Here is a 24730-nt window from a genome sequence, read left to right on the forward strand (position 1 = left end):
ATTTCCTATCCCTGTGACCTTGGGCAAGTTACTTAACCCCTGAGCCTTGCTTACTTCTGCAGAGTAGAATATCACCAGGTGCTTGTAAGGATGGAATAAAGTAAGCAGAGGTAGAGTTAGCACAGTTTGGGGCATGTGGAGTGAGGAGACCTCAGTATCACGGTGTGCCAGCCCTGAGACCTGACCATCAGGTCCCCCTGTCAGCTCAGATGGGCTGGGGGAGGACTTGTCTCCTGTTGGCACTAGTGAGAGGAGACAGACCGGGCAGCAAGAAGAGAGGAAACGTAACTCACTTCCTCTAGGGACTTCTTAGTGGCTCAGGGAAAAGTGCAGTGTTTGGTGCCAACATTCTTGGCAGAAAGTGTTTCTGGGGGTATCTGTGAATTTCTATGTTTTTACTGCTTTACCCCTCACTGCCAAGGGGAAGGGGGAGGGGATTCAGAGACTGCGCACAATCAGAGGAAACGATGTACGTGTGAGGCTTCTATTCTGGAATTGCAAAAACTCACGGTGAGAGCGACGGAGCCCAGCAGCAACACCACGGAGTAGACCAGACCCCGGCTGTTGATCTTCACCTGGAAAAACAAACACACATGCCCTGAACCTCTGGGCTGTTCAGGCCCCCATCCGTTCTGGAAGCCCAGTGTGCTCGGGCTCATCCCCTCCCTTATCTGGAAGCCACAGGTGGGTGTTCACGGTGAGCACGTGGCCATGGATCCAGGTCTCTGCTCATCTGAGGAAATGAACTAGGAGGGGAGAGGCGTGCCGGTGGGCAGAGACACGGGGCCGAAGCACCCGTGAGTGCAGGGCACACACAGGCTGCCTCCTGCAGGCACTGCCCAGGCTGCTCGGGACGCCTTTGCACAAAGTGGCTGCCAGCGTGCCAAGGAGAAGGGGGCAGTGCATCCCCTGCAGCCCTTGGCTGGCACAGGGCCGACACCACTATCACTCCTTGTAAAGCGCGTGGCGTCATCTCACTAAGGAAGCGAGACCAACTTACCGTGGATCCATAATTAATAACCATGGTCTGCAGCCCCCACGGTACGCCGAGTCCCACGAGGATGTCAAACACGTTGCTTCCTATGGTGTTAGAGACCGCCATGTCACCAAGGCCTGCAGGGGACAATCGACATGTCATGCATTAAGCGCAGGTTGCTGGAAACCCCTGTTCCTTCCCATTTCCATCAGTGCTATTCCTTAGAAAGGAATTCCTTCCTCATGGACCCCACATTTCTAAATCTTTTAATGAGGACTGAGATCCACTCCCTTCATGAAGTCTTACATGTGAGCCCTGTAGTGGGTTGAATTGTGACCCCCCAAGATTCATATGTTGGGGTCCTAACCCCCAATACCTCAGAATGTGACCTTATCTGGAGACAGGGTCTTTCCGGGGTAATCAAGTTAAAATGAGGTCCTTAGGGTGGATCCTCATCCAATATGACTGGTGTTTTCATTGAGAGGGGATGTTAGGGCACAGGCATGCACACAGGCAGCGCTCCATCTGAACATGAAGACAGCCATCCGCAAGCCAAGGAGAGAGGCCTGAACAGACAGAAAGAACCAACTCTTCTGACACCCTGATCTCGGACTTCTAACCTCCAAGACTGTGGGACAGTTAGTTTCTGTTTTCCTGTCTCCCAGTTTGTGGTAGTTACGGCTGACCTAGGAAACTAATCCAGAGCCCTTCATTATTCCTCCTGCAGGGGTGTCAGCCGGTGTTTTGGGAGGACCCACTATGTGCTTCTTATTTGAGCGTCCCAGGTGCTCTGGGAGGGAAGGGGCCTCATCCTCAATGCATACTTGTGACCCAGGTGGTGGCACCACGACCTTGACCCAGACGACAGGGCATCAGGTTTTATGCCTGGGTGGTCTCCCAAGAGTGAACTCTTTCCCCCCAACCAGACTAGAAGCATCTTAGAGGTGAGGGACTGTGTCACCACCTTCCCTCTCCTGCCCCACTGTCCAGTCTCATGAAAGCCACACAGTCTTAGGAACTTAATAGTATCAAAAGTTAGTAAACAAACTTTTACAAATAAGACTCACACGGGCTGAACCTGTTTTCACCTGGCCCCTTAGCCCTAAATGGACACGACTGTCATAATCTGGCCACAAACAAACGTCCGTGCAATGAACAAGCCTGAAACACACAGGCCTGTGCCCATAAAGTTGCCTTGGTCGCTGAGAAGCTCGCAGAGACTCAGAAGAGCATCCGGACGACTGCCTCACCTCCATCTGGCCTCCTGGCCCCCTAGTATAGCCAGGCCACTTCCTCCCGCCCTGTTGCTGTCATCCGCTGACCTCCAGGACACAATGCCTCCCTCAACGGCCTCACAGCTCCCTCCCTGCCTGTCTGGGCACTGATCTGAGTGCCTTCAAAACCTCAGCAGCTGAGTCCTATCGGGGGGCAGTACCTCTGGGAAACCTGCCTTCCAGTCTCCCAGGATTTTGTGAAACAGGAATGAGCAGCAACTGTTTTGGACCAGCTAGTTGCCCCTGGTGAGGAGGCAGGCACTCGCCGGATGGGTCAGGAGGCACAAGGATGCCCAGGTTTGGGAGAAGAGAGAGGAGAGCTTCTCAGGTTTGACTGACTGCTCTGTGCAGGCACTGCCCTCTGAGGAATCTTACGGCAGCACTTCTCAAACTTTAAGAGCACACGACTCACTGGGGGTCTTGCTAAAAAGCAGACTCTGGGGGCTTCCCTGGCGGCACAGTGGTTAAGAATCCGCCTGCCAATGCAGGGGACACGGGTTCGAGCCCTGGGCCGGGAAGATCCCACATGCCGCAGAGCAACTAAGCCCGTGTGCCACAACTACTGAGCCTGCACTCTAGAGCCCACGAGCCACAACTACTGAAGCCCACAAGCCACAACTACTGAAGCCCACGTGCCTAGAGCCCGTGCTCCGCAAAAAGAGAAGCCATCGCAATGAGAAGCCCATGCACCGCAACGAAGAGTAGCCCCCGCTCACCGCAACTAGAGAAAGCCCGTGCGCAGCAATGAGGACCCAACGCAGCCAAAATTAAAATAAATAAATTTAAATTAAAAAAATAAAGTTATAAAAATTATTTTAAAAAAAGCAGACTCTGATTCAGTGGGGCTGGGACGGGGCCTGAGAGTCTGCATTTCTCTCAAGCCAATGCTGCCGGCCTGGACCACGCTCTGGGCTGCGAGCCTTCAGGGAGCCCAGGATGCAGAGCCTCTGTGTTAGAGCTCACCGCACGGCTCCTGCCTTGTGTGATGGACTCCGAACAGAGGTTTCTGTATCCCCTGCCATAAAGAATCTTTCCAGGCTTTAACCTGGTCTGCTGGACCCTCTGCCAATCACGTCAGCATCACCCTCACGACAACTATACACTCCCGCCCCCGCCTCGCCCCTCCTGTTTCTGCGTTCTGCATCTCACAGGAGCCACTCTGAGATGATGTCCCCACCTGTCCTTGTTCCTACAGAGCCCCGTTGACCTCATTGGGACCCTCCCCTCCAAGCCCTGAATCTTCTAGTATCATGACCCCCACCCCCAACCCACTAGCTTGGACTCCAAGGCCAGCTGTTTACATGGGACATTCTTTTGCCTCCTTGACCTTCCATTGTGTCCACCCAGCCAACCCCAGCTCTGGACGAACTTGTGATCTCTCATCCGTGTGCTGTTGGAGCTGGTATGACTTCAAATTCATGCCGGAATCCCTCCCAAATTCACGTCACTGAACATCGGCCAGGCCCTAGGCGCTCATCGGCTTTCCTTTCACTCATTGTGCTGGGTTGAATAGTGCCCAGCCCTCGTGTCCACCCGAAACCTGGGAATGTGACCTTATTTGCAAATAAAGTCTTTGCAGATGTGATCCAGTTAAAATGAGGTCATAATGAACTAGGGTGGGACCTAATCCAATGACTGGTGTCCTTATAAGAAGCAGGAAGTTTGGACAAACACACACAGAGGGAATTATACCACATGAAGACACAGGCAGAGACTGGACGGATGCAGCCACAAGCCAAGGATTCCTGGCAACCACCCGAAGCTGGGAGAGAACAAGGAAGGATCCTCCCTAGAACCTTCAGAGAGAGTATGGTCCTGCCGCCATCTCGATTTTGGACTTCTATGCTCCAGAACTGTGAGAGAATCCATTTCTGTTGTTTTAAGCCACCCAGTTGGGGTACTTTTGTTATGACAGCCCTGGGAAATGAATACACTCACCTCAAAGGTCACTCAATTCAATTCCAAACCCTTCAGCTGCTGTCCCCAACTGTCCCCATTCTCCACAAGGCTCCAGTCTACTGCCAAACATACCCCCACCTTCCCTTCCCCTCAATTCATGTTTTCTCAGGACTGACTGACCAACTAATTAACCCTTTCTTTTATCTCGAAGAAATAAAACTTTTTCCTTCTTTCCAAACCAAGTTTCTCTCTGGACACTGCTCTCCTCTCCTGTCTCCTCTGAGATTCCACTCCATTATTCGCCCATCCTGCCCCCCATACTTTCAAATTTCCATCTACAGAGGACGATCTGTGGCGGTCCGGGCTTGGACGCTATCTCACGGGTAGAAAGGGAGTGGTAAAGGAAGGCTGGCTCTTTACAGCTCTTTTGTTCTGCCATCAAAGAGCATACCGGTATTCCTCACCTTGCTTACCCCATGGCACTTAGCTCCAAAGAAAAACCGCCAAGCAAACCATAACGTTACATAAGGTCTAGAATTCTGAAGGAGAATTGGAAAATAGTTGGAGATACAGGATACCCCCGCTTGGCTTTCCCAGGATCAGAACATTTCTCATGACTATTGCATTTGCTATAAAAAGTCTGGGCTCGGGCTTCCCTGGTGGCGCAGTGGTTGAGAGTCCGGCCCGTGAGCCATGGCCGCTGAGCCTGCGCGTCCGGAGCCTGTGCTCCGCAACGGGAGAGACCATAACAGTGAGAGGCCGGCGTACTGCAAAAAAAAAGAAAAAAAAAAAAGTCTGGGCTCCAGCTCTGCTCAGTCTCACATTGGTGATGCCGGAACAAGTTCATCCTTTTTTTTTTCTTTCTTTGGCCACACGGCGCAGCTCGTGGGATCTCAGTTCCAGCAGTGAAAGCCTGGAACCCTAAACACTAGGCCACCAGGGAACTCCCAGAACAAGTCCACTTTTATACAACTCCACACAAATGCTTCTAGAGGTCTGGAGGAGTTGATCTTGGTAGTACTCTCTCCATGGATGGAATCTAATACATGATGCTTCCCTGTTGTCACAGTTTCCTTCATAGCAGGATGTAACGACTGCCAAGTCATGAGAGCCACGAACTGTAACTCGGGCTGGGAGTAGGGGCCCGCATGGTGATGCTGACTGCTATCAGGGCTGAGGCGTGATCAATACCTTGTCTCGTCACAATCAAGCTGGCCATGCAGTCTGGAACGCTTGTGCCTGCTGCAAGGAAAGTAATGCCCATGATGACATCAGGGATTCCAAGGGTGTATCCAATAATAGTCACCTGCAGAAGAGTCGGGGGAAATATCAACTCACAGAGGAGCAGCCCTGGAAAATGTGCTTATATCTGAGTGTTTTTAACTTACACACAGTACTGCTATATCCAATAGAAAAACCTGGAATACGGTTGTATTTTAAAACCATCTTTTGCGTGTTCTTTTTTCCAGATTACGTAATACGTGTTTACTGTTTTAAAAAGTTTAGAAAATAAAGTAAAAATCACCTACCATTTCTCAATACCCTCAGACAATCACTATTAACACTTTGCATCAGCCCATGATTCTCAAATTTGAACATGTAGGAAATTCTCTGGTGAGCTGGTTAAAGTAAGATTTCCAGGTCCCACCCCCAGAATTTCTGATTCAGGAGGTCTGGGGTGAGGCCCAGGAATCTGCATTCCTAGCAAGTTCCCAGGTGGTTGGGACCCTGAGGCTGCTGGTCTGGGAATCACATTTGAAAACCCCAGCTTTAGAATATACCTTGACCTTCTTTCTGGTGTGTATATTAGACAAAAAATAAAATCAGATTATAGCACCGACCTATATTTTGCAGCTATTTATTACACGTAATAATACATTGTGAATATCTTTCCAACTCAAATACTCATCTATAACATTATTTTAAACTGATGCATGGATTCCATTGCATGGCTTTAAAGTTTTCACCAACCCATCACTGGTGAATATGGAAGTGGTTTCTGTTTTTGCTCTTACAATATCACTGTATGGTAACGAGTAACATTTAATGAGCACCTACTGTGTACCAGATCCTCTCCAGGTGTTTTACTTGCACAATCTCAGGTACTCTTTATTATTCACCACCCACTGGTGAGAGAGGCACCGTTATTATGCCCAGGGAAATGAGGATCAGAGAGGTTAAGTTACAATGCTGGTGGGCATGAAGCCGGTGAGCGGTAGAGCAGGGATCCCAGGCCAAGTCTTTCCAACTCTGAAGCCTGCGCTCCAACCTCGTCGTCATGCTGTCTTGTGTGAACTTCTCTGGGATCTCATCTTACTATATCCTTAGCATAAGTTCCAAGAAATAGACCTGTTGGATCAAAGGATTCGCAGGCTTTTAAGGACCTTGAGGCATGGTCACACAGTCCTCTAAAAAATGCCTGACACTTGGGAGGTGGTTGGGCCCTGAGCAGCAGCCAGATGGAAAGCCCTAGAAAGTACTTGGACCCCATTCAAAACGCCCACTAGTCCTGGCTCACCTCCCCATCTAGAAAACGGGAACAGTGGCATCTCTTAGGGTTGTTCGCATCTTGGCTGATGGCTCCAATCCCAGCAAATGGTTGGGTGACTTAGGATAAGCTGGTTTGCTTCTCTGAGCCTCAGCTCCCTCATCTGTAAAATGGACTTTTAAATGAGGATTAAGTGAGAAAATATGAGGTGACAGTGCCTGGTCTGTGCAAGACATTCATAGGTGTATGTTTCCTTTCTCTTTCAATCACTCGTCTTGCAATCTATGGGGGCAGAGAAAATTAGGGTGATCAGACCCAGATGAAGTGTGCTTTCTAAGGGCAAAGCTCAGCCCTGGCATGTAGTCAGAGCTCATGGACTAAAATGATATCCCTCCTAGGACAAAGCTTTGCAGATGGGTTTGAAGATGCTCTACCCTCAAAACAGTGCTCAGCTCAGCATCACCAGGTGCGGTGACTGGCCTGCCCTGGGCTGTGAAAGAAGAGAGACACTGAGGACACCAAAACCACACGGCTGTTCGATCCATCAATGCTTAACCCATGCTGGCCATGAAGGAGGTCTCCACAAGACTGCCCGGGCTGTGGCAATACTGGGGATGCTTCCTTTTTTTTTCCTTAAATTACTGAACTACATGGCTAAGAAGCCGGAGGCTGGAAGGACAGAAGGAAGGTTTCGTGTGTGTGCGTACACTCTCCAAGTGTTCAGGACCAGAGATGCTACGTGAGTGTGGCTTTGCCTCGGACTCCAGCCCTGGGCTCTCGGAGCCCTCCTGATGCTTGGGCTTCAGAAAGGGAAGCAGAGGCGAGTCCAGAGCTGCGCTGACCATCTGCCTGACCTTGTGGAAGTCACGCCTCCTCTTTGGTTTTCACCTCCCCAGTTGGGCAAAGGTGCTGGACAGGATGACCCATTTTGGAGGTCTCTCCCTTTTGACACTGACACTCAAGAGTCGTTTTCCGCAAAGCGTTGGGGGTGAGAGATGTGAAGGGTGGCTGGGGTAGGGTGTGGGCAGGTGAGACGTCACTGCTCCCTGGCGCCTCCATCAGGACATGAGGAAAGTAAGAGCATGGCCCCCAGGCAGGCACATCTTTCTTCAGTGGAAATCAGGCTAATGTGGCACTGTTGTCTTTACCATTCTACTGTGGAGGCCATTCAATCACCTCAAACTGAGGCTAGCTGAAGTTCAAAACCGCAGGTAAGAGCGCCCAGCAAGGTGGTTCCTGTATCTCCCGCCAAGCCACTGCCAAGGGTCTGCTTTAAGAGGTGAGAGCGGGGTTTGTAAGTCAAGGTTGGGGGGATGGGAGTGTTATTAAATGTCCTACCTCACTGCTAATGAGTAGAACTGATTTCATAATACTGTTGTTTTCATTAATCAGAGAAGAAACAAATTTCAAACAGTCATTAATTTGATCTTCCCTAATTTTCACACCCACTCAAGTGTCACGAAATACTTTTTTCACTAGCAGTGTCGTTTGGGGAATGCACTTTAGTAAGAGAAATCGCTGGACTCTTTTATCAAATGTAAAGAGGGGCTGACCTTTAACCTTATTCAGAAAAATTTAAGTTTGCAAATTCAGTTCATGTTGAGGCCAGTTTTCATTATGTCTGATTGCCATCATTTTCTGGGGGGTTTGGATAGTAGCTACTTCCAACTCTTCTTCCTAAACACACACACACACACGTGCACACACACGCACAGACACGCGCACACACACGCACAGACACGTGCACACACACGCAGTGCACGCACGTGCGCACATACACACATGCACACACGCACACACATGTGCGCAATACACTCACGCACACACACACACACGTGCGCACATACACACATGCGCACACGCACACACACACACCAGCATCTAAGGGGATTTAAACCTCTATCTGAACAAGCGTGGAAACAGTGCTGGCTGCATCTCATGGCGAACATGGCTGAAATTTACAGTTATGATCAATTTGCTACGCTGCAAGCTCAGACCTGATGCGTGAACAGAGACCTTCCATTCTCCCAATAACCAGTCCATTTTGTAGAGGGGGCGACCATGGCTAATGGAAGCTGAGTCACCTACCCAGGTTTCACGGCTCACAGGGGGAGAAGCAGGATTCACATCCATTCCCATGTGACCCCACAGCTCTTCTTTCCCCACCAAACTGCTTCCCTGGGGCCCCTGTGTCTCTGAAACCAAGACAACCTTGCCCTGTGTGTTAGGTGTGCGGGGACATCAGGTGTTAGGACGAGAGTGAAGTGGCTACATGCATGCCACTGAGGCGTGAGTGGCTGACAGGTGCGCTTCCCAATAGAAAGGCAGAGGTCCTGTACCTATTTCTCTCCTTGTTCCCGGGCTCCCCCCCACCCTGTGAGGGGAGGGGAGGGGAAGAGGAGGGGCCCCCCAGGGTGATGCAGAGCGAGGCGGAAGGGGCTCCTGCTTGGCCCTGCCCAGCCAGCGAAAGGTTTTTCCAGGGAGCTGTCAGGTGTGGCCAGACCAGCTACGCCAAAGCCTCTCTGCCTGAAAATCTTTAGTCCAAACGGCACCTGAAGATTCCAGTAACAACCTGAGAGGCCGTTCAGGAGAGTGGTTGAGATCCTGGACTCTGGAGACCAATACCCAGGTTCTAACCCCAACTCTAGAACTTACTAGCTGTGTGACTAATTGTGCAATAGTTGCTAATTGTGCAACTAACTGGGCAAATGACTGAGTCTCTAGGCCTGAGTTTGCTCATCTGTAAAACTGGCATAATAAAACTGCTTACCCCATCGGGTTGTTATGAGGACTAGAAGAGTCTACCTAAGGTTTATATCTGTGCCTGGACATAGAAAGGGGACAGGAGCATCCCCTGGCGGGCGGCATGGAAAGGGCTGCCTTGTGTTTGTCTCCCATTGACTCCAGTCTCCATCACATTCCCCTATGGATACTGAAAAGGAAGGGAGCCTAGGGATTAGCCCTCCAGGGCTTCTTACAGAGACTCCCCACCACCCCTCTTGCCATCACACCAGAGCGGCGTGTCCCAGGCTGTTCGTGTGCAGGTTCATCTGCCTCCTATGGCCACCACGGACCATGCCGCGTCCATCTGGGTATCCCTGATGCACAGCACAGCACCGCGCACTTCTGCTGAAACCCCTTCCTACTGAGAAATAAGCCAAGGTCTGTTAAGGTAGGCGACTTGCCGAAGGTGGCACAGCAGCGTCTGAGCGCGCTCTTGACACCAGCTCTCCCACCGCCGGCAGGCGCCAGGCAGGAGCTGTCCGTACGGTCCACCCCCACTTCTGCCACTCACCAGCCACACCATCAGGTAGGAGAAGACAGCGATCCACAGCGTGGCAAGGGCGAAGGTGAGCATGAAGAACTTCTCCCAGCGGGGCTTGCTACAGTTGGGGATGGTGACGCACAGGAGGAAGATGAGCGGCCAGGTCAACACCCACTTGGCTTTGTCCCCTCTTGCCTCTGCAGAGGGATGGGGCGGAGCCAGAAGGGAGGAGGAGAGAAACACACACTGGGTTACACACCTGGAGTCTACCCGTCGGTTTATTTTTTCAAGCCAAATAAGAGAATGCTACGAATGTGACTCCTAGCAACGGACTTCACAGAATCACACACCTTCATACTGTCAACCTGGAAGCGATCTTAGCAAGACAGTTAAGTGTTTGTTGACTGAATAACCTCTGTCAGTCCAAATCCTTTACTTGACAGGATGAGGAAAGTGAGACCCAGAGCTGAAACAGATTTGCACAGGGCAGCTGGAATGGGAATGTAGAATACACGGCTAGGCTTTGGAGTCAGACCTGGGCTGGAATTCAAATGACCCTGAGCAATCCTCTCAACTCCACTTCCTCCTCTGACAATAACAGCTGTAAGTAACAACAGCACAATAGTTGATGCAGGGAATATTTGCTATGTGTAGCAGGCATAGTGCTAAGCATTTTGCGTCTTAGTAGTTTCTTCACCTGTTAAATGGGAACATTATCTCTTTCTTGGTTCTTGCAAAAATGACATGATACAATGCACGTAAAACAGCCAGCGCAAAGAGCCTGGCACAGCAGGTGCTCTGGAACTCTTGGCTCCTTTGCTCCAAGGTCACATAGCCAGTGGCAGATGCAAGACTAAAATGTGGTGTCCTGCTGGCAGGCATGACCTCGCTGGCCCCTACCAAGGGAATCCGCAAACAATTCAACAGAGGAGAAGTGGCCTCAAAAGCCACTGAGTGCAAGCACAGTGTCCTTAATAAGCCACTGGGTATTTGGAGCACATGCAAGCTCAAAATAGGCTTGTGGGTGATGCCAATGAAATGGTGGAGGAAGGACCTCTGAAAATTCTCTCCTCCATAAAAGCAATGAGAACACTAGCAAAAATGGTCAGAGTCAACTTGTTTTATTTTATTTATTTTAAAATTTATTTATTTATTCTTGGCTGCGTTGGGTCTTTGTTGCTGCGCATGGGCTTCCTCTAGTTGCGGTGAGTGGGGGTTACTCTTCATTGCGGTGCACGGGCTTCTCATTGCGGTGGCTTCTCTTGTTGCGGAGCACGGGCTCTAGGCGCGCGGGCTTCAGTAGTTGCGGCACGTGGGCTCAGTAGTTGTGGCTCGCGGGCTCTAGAGCGCAAGCTCAGTAGTTGTGGCGCATGGGCTTCAGTAGTTGTGGCACGCGGGCTTCAGTAGTCGTGGCTCACGGGCTCTAGAGCGCGGGCTCAGTAGTTGCGGCGCACGGGCTTAGTTGCTCCGCGGCATGTGGGATCTTCCCGGACCAGGGCTCGAACCCGTGTCCCCTGCATCGGCAGGCGGATTCTTAACCACTGAGCCACCAGGAAAGCCCCTCAACTTGTTTTAGAGCTCTGGACATTAACCAAAGCCTTGTAGCAATCCAGGGAGTGTTTATTTAAGAAAATTGGCTGGGTATTAGTAAGAACAGTGAACTTTATATAGAATTTTAACTTGCCCTGTTTTCATTCCCTTTCATCAGCTTTGGAGTAGCCTTGAAAAGCCAGTAGCCTGGCATCCACCAGAAAGGGTAGGACAGGATTAGAGCGCCTTCCAAGTCCATTCCCAGAGGATTGGCATTCTCTGACCTGTCTGCTGGTTTCCCGGAAGACCCCACTTTCAAGGCTGTCTTTATTTTACCTGAATCCGAGCTCACCCAGTATGAAAAGCCTTTTCCTTGAGGGCATTGTTGAAAACAGTCAGGGGCACTTGTGGAAAACTGTGCAGCCTGAGGTGCTGGATAACAGTTGGACAAACAATAGGTTAATGAAAAAGCTTAAGAGGAAAAGCTGGTAGTGAGATATCCATAGAGGGCCTGGAAAAGCTCCCACATAGTTCTGGGAAGCTGAAAGTCCATGAGCACGCGTAGGGCTGTTCCCAGGGTGATTTTCAGGCTCAGGAAAGACTTGAGAATGTCCTAAGCTTTCACTTCTGCCTAAAACTGAGACTCGGAGAAAACAAGAAGTAAAGGCCAAGGTGGAGTTGTAAACTGCCTGCCTGGGTGTTAACAGCGCGCCCCCAAACGCACACAGAGCCCATCGGCAAAGACTGGGACACTCGCTTCACCCAGGCATCTAAAGAAATCTCTGTGCAATCATTAGATGACCTTAGGCTAACCTCACAGATATTTCAGTGGTCAGGCAACAAAGAATATAGATTTTACAGAATTAGAAAAGTCACCAAACACACAACAACAACAATAAAGCAACAACAAATAGTCCTGGGAAAGGGGAAGGATGTGATTCCTTCTTCTTCTTATTATTCCACATTATATTATTTTATTTATTTATTTTTAAGTTTTTCATTGGTATTTTTAATTATCAATTCATAAAGGGAGGAAAAGATTAATAAATATATTATTTTAAATGTCCAGTTTCAACAACAAAGATTACGAGACATGCACGGAAACAAGAAAGTAAGGCTTATACATGGAAAAAAAGCAGTTAATAGAAACCATCTCTGAGGAATTCCAGATATTGGATTTACTGGACAAAGGCTTTAAATCAGCTTTTTTTTTTTTTTTGTGGTACGCGGGCCTCTCACTGTTGTGGCCTCTCCCACTGTGGAGCACAGGCTCTGGACGCGCAGGCTCAGCGGCCATGGCTCATGGGTCCAGCCGCTCTGCGGCATGTGGGATCTTCCCGGACCGGGGCACGAACCCGTGTTCCCTGCATTGGCAGGCGGACTCTTAACCACTGCGCCACCAGGGAAGCCCCTAAATCAGCTATTTTTAAATATGCACAAAGAAGTTTTAAAAATGTCTCAAAAACAAAAGGGAAGCATGAGAATGATTTCTCATCAGAGAGTATCAATAAAGAAGTAAAACTTATAAAAAAGAGCTGACAGAAATTCTGGAATTGAGAAGTGCAATAACTAAAATGAAAATTTTACTAGAGGGGCTCAATAGCAAATCTGAAAAGGAAGAAGTGACCTTGGAGATAAGTGAACTGAGATTATCTAGTGTCAGGAACAGAAAAAGAGTAAATAAAAACGAACCGTGCCTCAAAGACCTGTGGCACACCACCCAACATGCCAACATATGCATAACGGGAGTATCAGAAAGAGAGGAGAGAGAAAAAGGGGCAGGAAGAATACTTGAAGAACTCACGCTCAAAAACTTTCCGAATCTGATGAAAAACATTAATATATACATTCAAGAAGAATATACCTTCTTTTCAAGTTCACATGGAAGATTCTACAGGATAGGCAATATGTTAGGTCATAAAACAAGCACCAATAAATTTAAACGGATTTCAATCATGCAAAGTATATTCTACAACCTTTCCACATTGGAAAGAAATTAGAGAGCAGTAACAGAAGGAAAACTGGAAGATTTACAAATATGTAGATATTAAATAACACATTCCTAAACAACCAATGGGTCAGAGAAGAAATCACAAGGGAAATGAGAAAATACTTTGAGATGAAAGAAAATGAAAACATAACATACCAAAACTTATGGAATGCAGTGAAAGCAGTGCATAGAGAGAAATTTACAGCTGTAAATTCCTATATTAAAAAGGAGGAAAGAACTTAAATCAGTGACCTAACTTTCTACCCTAAGAGACGAAAAGAGCCAATTAAGTTCAAAAAAAGTAGAAAGAAAATAATCAAGATTGAAGTAGAAGTAAGTGACATAGAAAAACAAAACAAAACCCAGAATCAAGTAAACTAAAAGTTGGTTCTTAAAAAGATCAACAAAATTGACAAAACTTTAGCTAGACTGACCAAGAAAAAAAGTGAGAAGACTCAGATTACTAACATCAGGAACGAAAGAGGGACTCCACTAAGGACCTTACAGAAATGAAAAGAATTATTAAGGAATACTATGAACAACAGTGAGCCAACAAATTAGATAACCTACGTGAAACAGAAAAATCCCACAAAGACAGAAACTACCAAAAGTGATTCAAAAAGAAATAGAAAATCTGAATAGACATATAACAAGAGACTGAAACAGTAATTGGAAAAGCTTCCTTTAAAGTAAAGCCAGGACCAGATGGTTTCATGGGTATTTCCACTGAATGTTTAAAGAAGAATTAGCACGAGTCCTTCATAAAACTCTTCCAAAAGATAAAGAAGGAAGGAACATTTCCCAATTTGCTCTATGAAGCCAGTAATACCCTGATACCAAACCCAGACATCAAGAGAAAACAACACTACAGGCCAATATCCCTTATGAATACGAATGCAAAAATCCTTAACAAAATTCTGGCAAACTGAATCCAGCAACACATAAAAAGGATTATATACCACGACCAAGGGGGATTTATCCCAGGAATGTAAGGTTGGTTTGACATATGAAATTCAATCAATGCAATACACCACGTTAATAGAATAAAGGACAAAATGGCACGATCATCTCAATTGAGGCAAAACAGTCATTTGACAAAATCCAACACCTTAACAAACTAGGAATAGAAAATTTCCTTAGCCTGATAAAGGGCATCTATAAAAACCCCACAGCTAACATCATACTTAATGGTGAAAGGCTGAAAGCCTTCAACAAGATGAGGATATCTGCTCTTATCATTTCTATTCAACATTGTTTTGGAGGTTTGAGCCAGGAACAGTAGACAAGGAAAATAAGTAAACGTCATTCAGATTGTAAAGGAAGACATAAAACTATCCCTATTTGTAGATGGTACGATCTTGTATAGAGAACATTCTAAGGAATACACACACACACACACACACACACACACACACACACACACACACACACACACACACACAAACTGTTAGAACTAAGAAACAAATTCAGCCAAGCTGCAAGATACAAGATCAATACGCAAAATTCAGTTGTATTTCTACACACTAACAATGAACATCAAAAACATGAAATTAAGAAAACAATTTCCATTTACAATAGCATCAAAAAGAAAAAACTACATAGAATACCTAGGAATAAATACAACAGAAGATCAGTATGCTGAAAACTAACAAACATTGCTGAAGGAAATTAAAGAAGACTTAAATAAACGGAAAGACATCTCGTACGTGGATTGAAAGACTTAATATTGTTAAGATGGGGCTTCCCTGGTGGCGCAGTGGTTGAGAGTCCGTCTGCCAATGCAGGGGACGCGGGTTCCTGACCCGGTCCTGGGGGATCCCACATGCCGCGGGGCGGCTGGGCCCATGAGCCATGGCCGCTGAGCCTGCGCATCCGGAGCCTGTGCTCCGCAACGGGAGAGGCCACAACAGTGAGAGGCCTGTGTACCAGCACCCCCCCCAAAATATATATATATATATATAGTTAAGATGGAAATACTCCCCAAACTGATCTACAGATTCAACGCAATCCCTACTAAAATCCCAGCTGACATTTTTGCAGAAACTGACAAGCTAATTCTAATATTCATATGGCAATACAAGAGACCCAGAACAGCCAAACCAATCTTGAAAAAATAATGAAGTTGGAAAACTTACAAGCTCTGAATTTAAAACTTACTTACAGAGCTACAGTAATCAAGAGTGTGTGCTACTGGCCTAAGGATATATAGAACAATGAAACAGAATTTACAGTCCAGAAATAAACCCATACATTTAAGGTGAATTGATATTTAACAACAGTGTCAAAACAATTCAATAGGGAAATAGTAATTTTTTTAGCAAATTGTGTTGGGACAACTGTATACAGATATGCAAAAGAATGAAATTTGACCCGTACCCCATACCATATACAAAAATTAACTCAAAATATCTGGTGTTCAGAATATATAAAGAGGACTTCCCTGGTGGCACAGTGGTTAAGAATCTGCCTGACAATTCAGGGGACACGGGTTCCAGCCCCGGTCCGGGAAGATCCCACATGCCACGGAGCAACTAAGACCGTGTGCCACAGCTACTGAGCCTGTGCTCTAGAACCCACGAGCCACAACTACTGAGCCCACGTGCCACAATTACTGAAGCCCATACGCCTAGAGCCCGTGCTCCGCAACAAGAGAAGCCACTGCAGTGAAAAGCCCGTGCACCACAACGTAGAGTAGCCCCCATTCGCCGCAAATAGAGAAGCCCCCGCGCAGCAACGAAGACCCAACACAGCCCAAAATAAATAAATTAAATAAATTTTAAAAAAAGAATATATAAAGAACTCATAACTCAACAAATAAAAAAAAAATCCCAATTTTAAAACTGGGCAAAGGGGGAACTCCCTGATGGTCAGGACTTGGCGCTTTCACTGCCAGGGACCCAGGTTCGATCCCTGGTTGGGGAACTAAGATCCCACAAGCCTCATGGTGCAGCCAAAAAAAATAAAAGTTAAAAATTAAAAAGAAAAATAAAAATGGGCAAAGGATTTGAATAGACGGTTCTCCAAAGAAAATACACAAATGGCCAACGAGCGTGTGAAAAGCTGCTCATCATCTTTAGTCATTAGGATAATGCAAATCAAAACTACTTCAGACCCACAATTATAATGATAATCAAAAAGATAAATAATAACAAGTATTGGTGAAGATGTGGGAGTATAGGCACCCTTATACCCTGCTGGTGGAAATGTAAAATGGTCCGGGCTCTCGGAAATTAGTTTGGCAATTCCTCAATATGTCCCACAAAAACCTGTACTCAAGTGTTCATAGCAGCGTTATTCATAATAGCCCCAAAGTGGAAACGACCTAAATATCCATCAAGTTATAAATGGATAAACAAAATGTAGTTATATAAACACAATGGAATTTTCACTCATAAAAAGGAATGAAGTATTGATACATGCTACATGGATGAACCTAGAAAACACTGTGCAAAATGAAAGAAGCCAGACACAAAAGGTCACATATTACATGATTCCATTTATATGAAATGTCCTGACGAGGCAAATCCATAGAGACAGAAAGTAGACTGGTGGTTGCCAGGGGATGGCGGAGGTGGAGAATGGGGGGGAGCGATTGCTCAGGGGTATGAAGTTTCTTTTCCGGGTAATGAAAGTTTTCTGAAATTATATGGTGATGTTGCACAACTTTGTGAACATACTGAAAAACATTGAACTGTATACTTTATTAGTATGAATTTTATGGTTTATAAATTACAGCTCAATAAAAAAATTGCAAAGTAGGCTGGCAGTAGCAGTTTTAGCTCTGTAAATCTGTGCTTGAATCTTTCTGTCACTAAGAACATATTTGCTAAGAAAAAAAAACAACCCAGCCTGTTTATAATAACGAATCAGGAGAATATGGTTAGCTAGAAATCAGCAAATCCATTCACGTGTTCATCCTAGATGCTACATCTAGAAAAACAGCTGTCTTCCCAGGTCTTCCTCTACATATACCTTTCTGCACCTTGTAATCCTTGCACAAACAGCAGAAAGTTTTCCTACCTGATTAGTCTGTCCAAAATTTCAGCCCACATCCCAATTCATCCAGGCCGCCAGGGAAGGCCTAGGGCATCTCCAGAATTGACCTAAAACACTGTGTGTAAGGGAAAAATCCACTTTGAGGAATTGTAACCCTGGACACTTACATGCTCAGGAGCGCCTTTGTAGATATATACAAATGCCACAGCAGAAGGATAATTTATTTTCACAGACGCCAAATTGAAGCTGATGCTTGTCTGTTTGTCTAGCAGGGGTTTTGAATCCGGTTGGGACATCTGCCCTGATCTGGTACCACCCGGCTGGCAAGCCTCATGGCCCACCACTGTTTCCTAAGAAACAGTGCTCCATCAGACCTGCTCTATGGCTGTGTCTTCCAACTGTTAGATGAGACCCATTAGCGGACTGTGAAATCAATTAAGTGGGTGGCAACTAGCATTTCCTTAAAAAGGAAAAAAAAAAAGTATTAGAGTTACGGTAAACGAGTTAAATACTATTCTGAAGATTTCTGTTTCCTTTTTATAGATATCTGTGTGCGTGTGTAAGATATTTATTACTGTGCGTCATGCTCCAAGTGTGGAAAACTTTCACAGTGGTCATGCTGTGCCCCACCCCACCCACACCTTCCACCTGTCTTCAGCGTCTCCATTGTTTAATGAGGCACCGTAAGACACCAGACACCGAAATACTTATTGTGGTTTCCACGAGCAAATGCAAGGCAGGGTGAGCAGGCCTAGGACTGGCTGGTTTGAACAGTTTCAGCGGGCTCTGGGGGACAGGGGCTGTCTCCAGTCGTCTGGTACTGACGCTGCAGTGATCAGGGCAAAGAACTAGTACCTCCTGGAGTGCGAGAGCCAGACAGAGGCCAGCGATTCAGAGTGCTGAGCTCCGGAAGGGGTAGTCTGCATATGAAAAGTGTACTTCTGGATGGGTAGCTGGCTATCTCTAAGAATTGGCTAGCCCGAGCAATGCTGGGTTGGGCAGGGCATTCGTTGCTCTTATCTGCCTAGCATCCACGCCCCACTCCTGGTAACAGCATGCTAATGTTCCCTTAGGGAACGAACCCTCCATTCCACATCAGCCATGTGGTTTGGAGGGCTGACTCTACTTCCTAGCTCTATGGGTGGGTGTGTTGAGTCCAGCTTGGCTACTCAGTGTGTTCATTCTCAGTGCCAGGCACTATTCTAGGTACTGAGAATCCACCAGTGGACAAATCAACAACCCTTGCCATTGAGTGGTTTACATGGGTTTGGGGTTGGATGGATAACCCATTTAGAGACCCATGTGTGGATTCTGCCGGGAATCACTGTCTGTAATATCTATTATCCCTTCCACCTTCCTAACAGAACCCTATTTTGCTTTGGACAGTAGGTTCCTAGCTAAAAACCTTAATTTCCTAGGCTTCCTGGCAGGTAGGAGTGGCCATGGACAGTTCTGGACAATGAGATATAAGGAGATGTCTACGTGGTAGGTGACTATCTTCCTGATAAGAAGAGACAGGCTTAGTGACACGTGTCTCCTGCCCTGTGTCCTTCCTCCTTGTTCCTGCCTGGAACATGAACATACAAGCCACAGGAGCCACTTGGCAACCTTGAAGACAAAAGTCACCTGCTAAGGATGGAAGAACAGAAATGGGACACCAATGGTATGACAGAGCTACGAGACTCCCTCATCTCAGGACTTCTTATGGGATAAAAATAAATCCTCTGAGGTGAAGGCTTTGTCACATGGATTTTCTGTTACATGCAGCCGAATGCAATCCTTACCTCAGCCAGAGGCGCCACTTGTGCACTGGTTAATCCGATGGGAGGTAAGCCTAGACGGCTGGTGGCCACCTTGGCAAGCTGCCAGAGGGTGAAGCCAACACAGGGGAAACTTTGCTGAGAGATGTCCCAGATGTAACCATTCGAGCCCCATGTTGAGCTTTGCCTGAAGGTAGATTCTCTCAGTGAATCTGCCACTAAGGGCCCTTTGGCTTAAACCAGCCTGAGTTGGATTTCTCTAACATTAAGAGTCTGGACTAATTAATGGGTGAAGTGATAGAGTTTGGGGGGCTACAGGACAATGTCTATCCTGAGGGACACTCTCCTCTGACACCACCAGGAGCCCCTCCAGCCCCCCTTCCAACTGCCATCCCTTCAAGTGCAATGTCAGGGACATCTGAGAGATGCTCCCTGTGGATGCCAACTGATGTGCAAATGTAAGCATGAAAGAAGGGCTGCTGGTGTCTCTTCCACTCTCAGATTTCTTTTTTGAAGTAGGAAATTACAATTTAATTATGTGAAAAAAAATCTTTAAAATGAACTCTAACAAAACAGATGGCTAATCATACCGGAGGGAAAAACATAAGAACAGATGCAGCTGCTAATGAAAAACTTCAAACAAAATAATTTGGATAGTTAACTACCTAGAGTGGTTAACCTGCGGTACGTGGGGATGTGTGTGTCACCAGATGATGTAGATATTCATGGACCCTGGAACTAGGAGTGTTTACATGATCTAGAGAGCACAGGTCCAAGACTAGTGTTCTCGAGCTTGAGTATAACTCAGAGTCCCCTGGAGCTAATGATTTGGCAGCTCTGGAACTGGGCTGGGGGTGGGGGTGGGGGGGCGGAGGGGGGTGGTCAAGAATTTGCATTTGTTAACAAGTTCCCAGACGCTGCTCATGCTGCTTGTCTTGCCCCTTTGAGAACCACCATTCTAGATTAACTCCATTTAGAAACGGAGACAGGGCTTCCCTGGTGGCGCAGTGGTTAAGAATCCGTCTGCCAATGCAGGGGACACAGGTTCAAGCCCTGGTCCGGGAAGATCCCACATGCCACGGAGCAACTAAGTCTGTGTGCCACAACGACTGAAGCCCATGAACCACAACTACTGAAGCCCGCGTGCCTAGAGCCCGTGCTCTGCAACAAGAGAAGCCACTGCAGTGAGGAGCCCGTGCACCGCAATGAAGAGTAGTCCCCGCTTGCCGCAACTAGAGAAAGCCCGCGCACAGCAACGAAGACCCAACGCAGCCAAAAATAAATTTCAAAAAATAAAACCTGAGATAATTAAGATGCTGATGCTGCTTGTCTCGCCCCTTTGAGAACCACCATTCCAGATTAACTCCATGTAAAAACTGAGATAATTAAAATATCATAAAATTCACCCCTTTTTAAGTGTACGATTAGGTGGGTTTTGGTATATTAGAAAACTGTGTAACCATCATTACATAATTCCAGATGATTTTCAGGACCCTGAAAAGAAACCCCCCCTCCCTTTTAGCAGTACTCCCCATTCCCCCTCCCCTCAAGCTCTGCCAATCACTGTAGTTTGCCTATTCGGGACATTCTATATACGTGGAATCAACATGCGGCCTTTTGTGGCTGGCTTCTTTCACTTAGCATAATGTTTTCAAAGTTCACTAATGATGTAGCATGAAGGAGTATCTCATTCCCTTTTATGGCCAAATAATATTCCATTATACGAATAGACTACATTTTGTTTAATCTGTTCGTCACTTGGATATTTGGATTATTTCTATTTTTTAGCCACTATGAATAACGCTATGAACATGCGTGGACAAGTTTCTGTGTGGACATATGTTTTCATTTCTCTTGAGTATGTAACCAGGAGTAGAATTGATGCACCATATAGTAACTCTATGTTTAACTCTCTGAGGACCTGCTAGCCTGGTTTCCAAGAGGCTTTACCATTTTACATTCCCACCAGCAGTATACGAGGGTCCCAATATATCCACATCCTTGCCAACCCTTTAGGGTTGTCTTTTACTGTAGCCATTCTAGTGAGTGATTAGTGGTATCTCACTGTGGTTTTGATTTGCATTCCCCTGATGACTGATAGTAATGTCGAGCATCCTTCATGGACTTACTGGCTGCTTGTAAACCTTCTTTGGGGAATTGTTGACTCAGATGCCTTGCCCATTTATATCGCTGAGTTCTAAGAGTTCTGTATATATTCTAGATACTAGATCTTTATCAGAAATATAATTTATAAATGTTTTCTCCCATTCCAGGAGTTGTTTTTTCACTTTCTTTATAGTGTCCTAGAAGTCACAGAAGTTTTTAATTTTGATGAAGTGTTTTCTTTTAATTTTATTTTTTGGCTACTTATGCTTTCGATATATTTAAGAAACCATGGTCTAATCCAAGGTCACAACTATGTACCTATGTTTTCTTCTAAGAGTTTCATATATTGAGCTACTACATTTAAGTCTGTTTCATGTTAACTTTTGTATATGGTGTGAATTAGGGGTCCAACTTCTTTTTAAAAATGTGGCTATCTAATTTTCCTAGCGCCATTTTTTTTTTTTTTTTTTTTTTTTTGCAGTACGCGGGCCTCTCACTGTTGTGGCCTCTCCTGTTGCGGAGCACAGGCTCCGGACGTGCAGGCTCAGCAGCCATGGCTCACGAGCCCAGCCGCTCCGCGGCATGTGGGATCTTCCCGGACCGGGCCACGAACCCGTGTCCCCTGCATCGGCAGGCGGACTCTCAACCACTGCGCCACCAGGGAAGCCCACCATTTGTTGAAAAGACTGTTTTTCCCCCACTGAATTGTCTTGGCACCCTTATGCAGAATTACTGACCTTAAACGTATGGGTGTATTTCTGGACTCTCAATTCTATTCCATTGATATATATTTCTATCTCATGCCAGTACCAGGCAGTCTTGATTATTATATCTTCGTAATAAGTTTTGAAATCAGGAAGTCCTTCAACTTTGTTCAAGATTGTTTTGGCTATTCTGGGTCCCCTGCATTTCCATATGAATTTTAGAATCAGCTTGTCAATTTCTGCAAAAAAAAGCTAGCTTGGATTTTGATAAAGACTGCGTGGACTCTGCAGATGAACTTGAGGACTACTGCCATCTTAAAAATTTTAAGTCTTCCAACCCATGAACTCACGATGCCTTTCCATTTATTTAATCTTCCTTAATTTCTTTCAATAATATTTTATAGTTTTCAGTGTACAAATCTTGTTCTACCTTTGTTAAATTTATCCCTAAGTATTTTGTTGTCTCTGATGGCATTGTAAATGAAATTTTAATTTCATCTTCAGATTGTTAATGTATAGAAATACAATTGGATTTTGTATACTGACCTTGTATTCTGCAAGTTTATTAACTCTTATAGGGTTGTGGGGGTTTTGGGGTGGATTTCTTAGGATTTTCTATATATAAGATCATGTCATCTGTGAGTACAGCTCTACTTCTTCCTTTCCAAATTGGATGCGTTTTATTTTTCCTTGCCTATTTACCCTGGACAGAACCTCTAGCGCAATGTTTAATAGAAGAGGAAAGAGTGACATCTTTGTCTTGTTCCTGATCTTAGGGGGAAAAGTCTTCAGTCTTTCACCATTAAGTATGACGTTAGCTTTGGGTTTTTTTGGAGATGCCCTTTATCAGACTGAGGAAACCTGCTTCTATTCCTAGTTTGTTGAATGTTTTGTTTTTTTTTTTAAATCAAGAAAGGGTGTTGGATTTTGACAGATGCTTTTTTGTGTCTGTTGAGATGATCATGTGGTTTTCACCCTTTAGTCTAAAAATACAGTGTGTTACATTAATTGTTCTTCAAGTGCTGAATCAGCTTTGCATTCCTGAGATAAATCTCACTTGCTTAACTGTTTATAAAGAAGAAAACCAAGATGCATGAAGGTTAATGAACTGCCCAAATCTCACAGAAAATTAGTGGCAGAGTCACAAATAGACCCTGCTTTCCCAGCCCATGGCCTCTAGTCTGGCCCTTGTGGGGAGGCAAGGGGATGCAGGTGAAGGTGGAGCGTTGTCAAGGCTGGATTAATGAACAGACCCCTCATCATCATTCAACATTTGTGTTGTGCCTCACACATCTCGGAGGTGGTTTTCACAAATACTCTATTTTCCATATCAACACTCTATTTTTCATATCTCCCCATTTCACAGGTAAGTAAGCTAAGGTTTGGTGAAATTCAGTGACGTAAACATCACAAAGTGAGAGGTAGTACCTGGACTTGAATGCAGGTCTTTAGAGTTTAAATCCTGGGTCCTCTGTACTATACTGCTCGCCTGCCCTCTGAGTCCTGTGATTTCAAAGCCTGTGGAAGTCCTTTTACTACCCACTGGCTGACAGAGGTGTCGACCGTCAGCATAGAGCTTTATACTTTCAGCTCATGGCTGTGATCGAAACAGAAAAATCCTCTTAAGAAGGGGAATCATTAAAGTTTTCTTATTCCTTAGGGGTTAATGAACCTTAGAATCAATAATTTTTAGTTACTTTTAATCTACTTCTGTTTTATCCTTAAATTTAGACTTACCATTAAATTGATTGGTCTTTGAGGGGCACAGAAGCCCCAGGGTTAATGGTAGCTAGATTGCCAGCTTCAAATACCAGCTCTGGCATATTCTACCTGGGTGACCTTGGAAAAATATTTAGCCTCTGTGTATCTCAGTTTTCTAACCTGCAAAATGGGGATAACAACAGTTTCATTGTGCTCACTGTCTACCTCTCAGTGCTATTGTGAGACTGAAGTGAGCCAACATGGGAGATACATTTAGCACAACGCCTGGTGCAGAGCAAGCACCAAAGTTTAGCTTTTGTTGATATTAATGGTTAATTAACTTCCAGTTACCGAGTATCTACTACTCAAGCACTGGGTTGGGTGGTTTTATGAAGACTAAAACAGGTTCAGAGAAGTAAGCCATCTAGCCCAAGGTCACACAGCTAGGAAGTGGCAGACCCAGAAGTCCAAAACCAAAGCCTCTTAATTACACTGTCCTGAGTCCTGGAGGATGCCTTTTGACCCTGAAGGCATTAGAGGGGCAAGGAGGGGCCCCATGGGAAGCAGACAAGTCAGGGCTGTAACCAAACCGAGCTGCCAGGCTGAGGCTGGGGAGGAAGGAGAAGACTGAAAGGGAGGATGTGAGAGGAAACAGGCTTCAGCAAGGCAGGCCCCGCTGAGGGCTGACACGGAGATGTGGGCAGTCAGGGCTGAGTGCACAGGGACCAAAGGCCCGGTAATAGACGCCCTGGCAGCTCAGTGCAGGGACCTGGAAAGCTTGCGGGGGCTGAGAGAGCCCTTCCCCAGGGACGTGCCCTTGGCCCAGTCTCCCCCTCACACCGCACACTCGGGTAACACGGTTCAGCCTCCGGAACCCTGTTCGTGCTTCCCCAAGAAGCATCCTCCCACACAGGAGAGGGGGACAGATCAGACAAACAGACCAGGACCTCCCAGTCAACAGAGAAGCCGGGCCCAGAGTTCCCTCGGTTGGTGCAGCTCCCAGGGACCCTTATCCCAGCTCCGCGTACGTGTCCACAGCCC

General features: G+C 46.2%; 1 protein-coding gene across 2 annotated transcripts in view; it reads right to left on the reverse strand.

The window, feature by feature from the left end:
* Positions 1 to 24730, reverse strand: part of SLC24A4 (solute carrier family 24 member 4) — a gene marked incomplete at both ends in the record, with an annotated part of 170871 nt that overhangs the window by 823 nt on the left and 145318 nt on the right. For both annotated transcript variants that reach the window (XM_082648615.1, XM_082648614.1), the window contains 4 exons: positions 510 to 575; positions 1001 to 1113; positions 5341 to 5455; positions 9933 to 10099. In XM_082648615.1, the coding sequence (XP_082504741.1) occupies positions 510 to 575; positions 1001 to 1113; positions 5341 to 5455; positions 9933 to 10099 (461 nt within the window). The remainder of the gene's footprint in view (positions 1 to 509; positions 576 to 1000; positions 1114 to 5340; positions 5456 to 9932; positions 10100 to 24730) is intronic.

This window comes from Grampus griseus, assembly GCF_964374135.1.
Source record: "Grampus griseus genome assembly, chromosome: 2".
Taxonomy (NCBI): domain Eukaryota; kingdom Metazoa; phylum Chordata; class Mammalia; order Artiodactyla; family Delphinidae; genus Grampus; species Grampus griseus.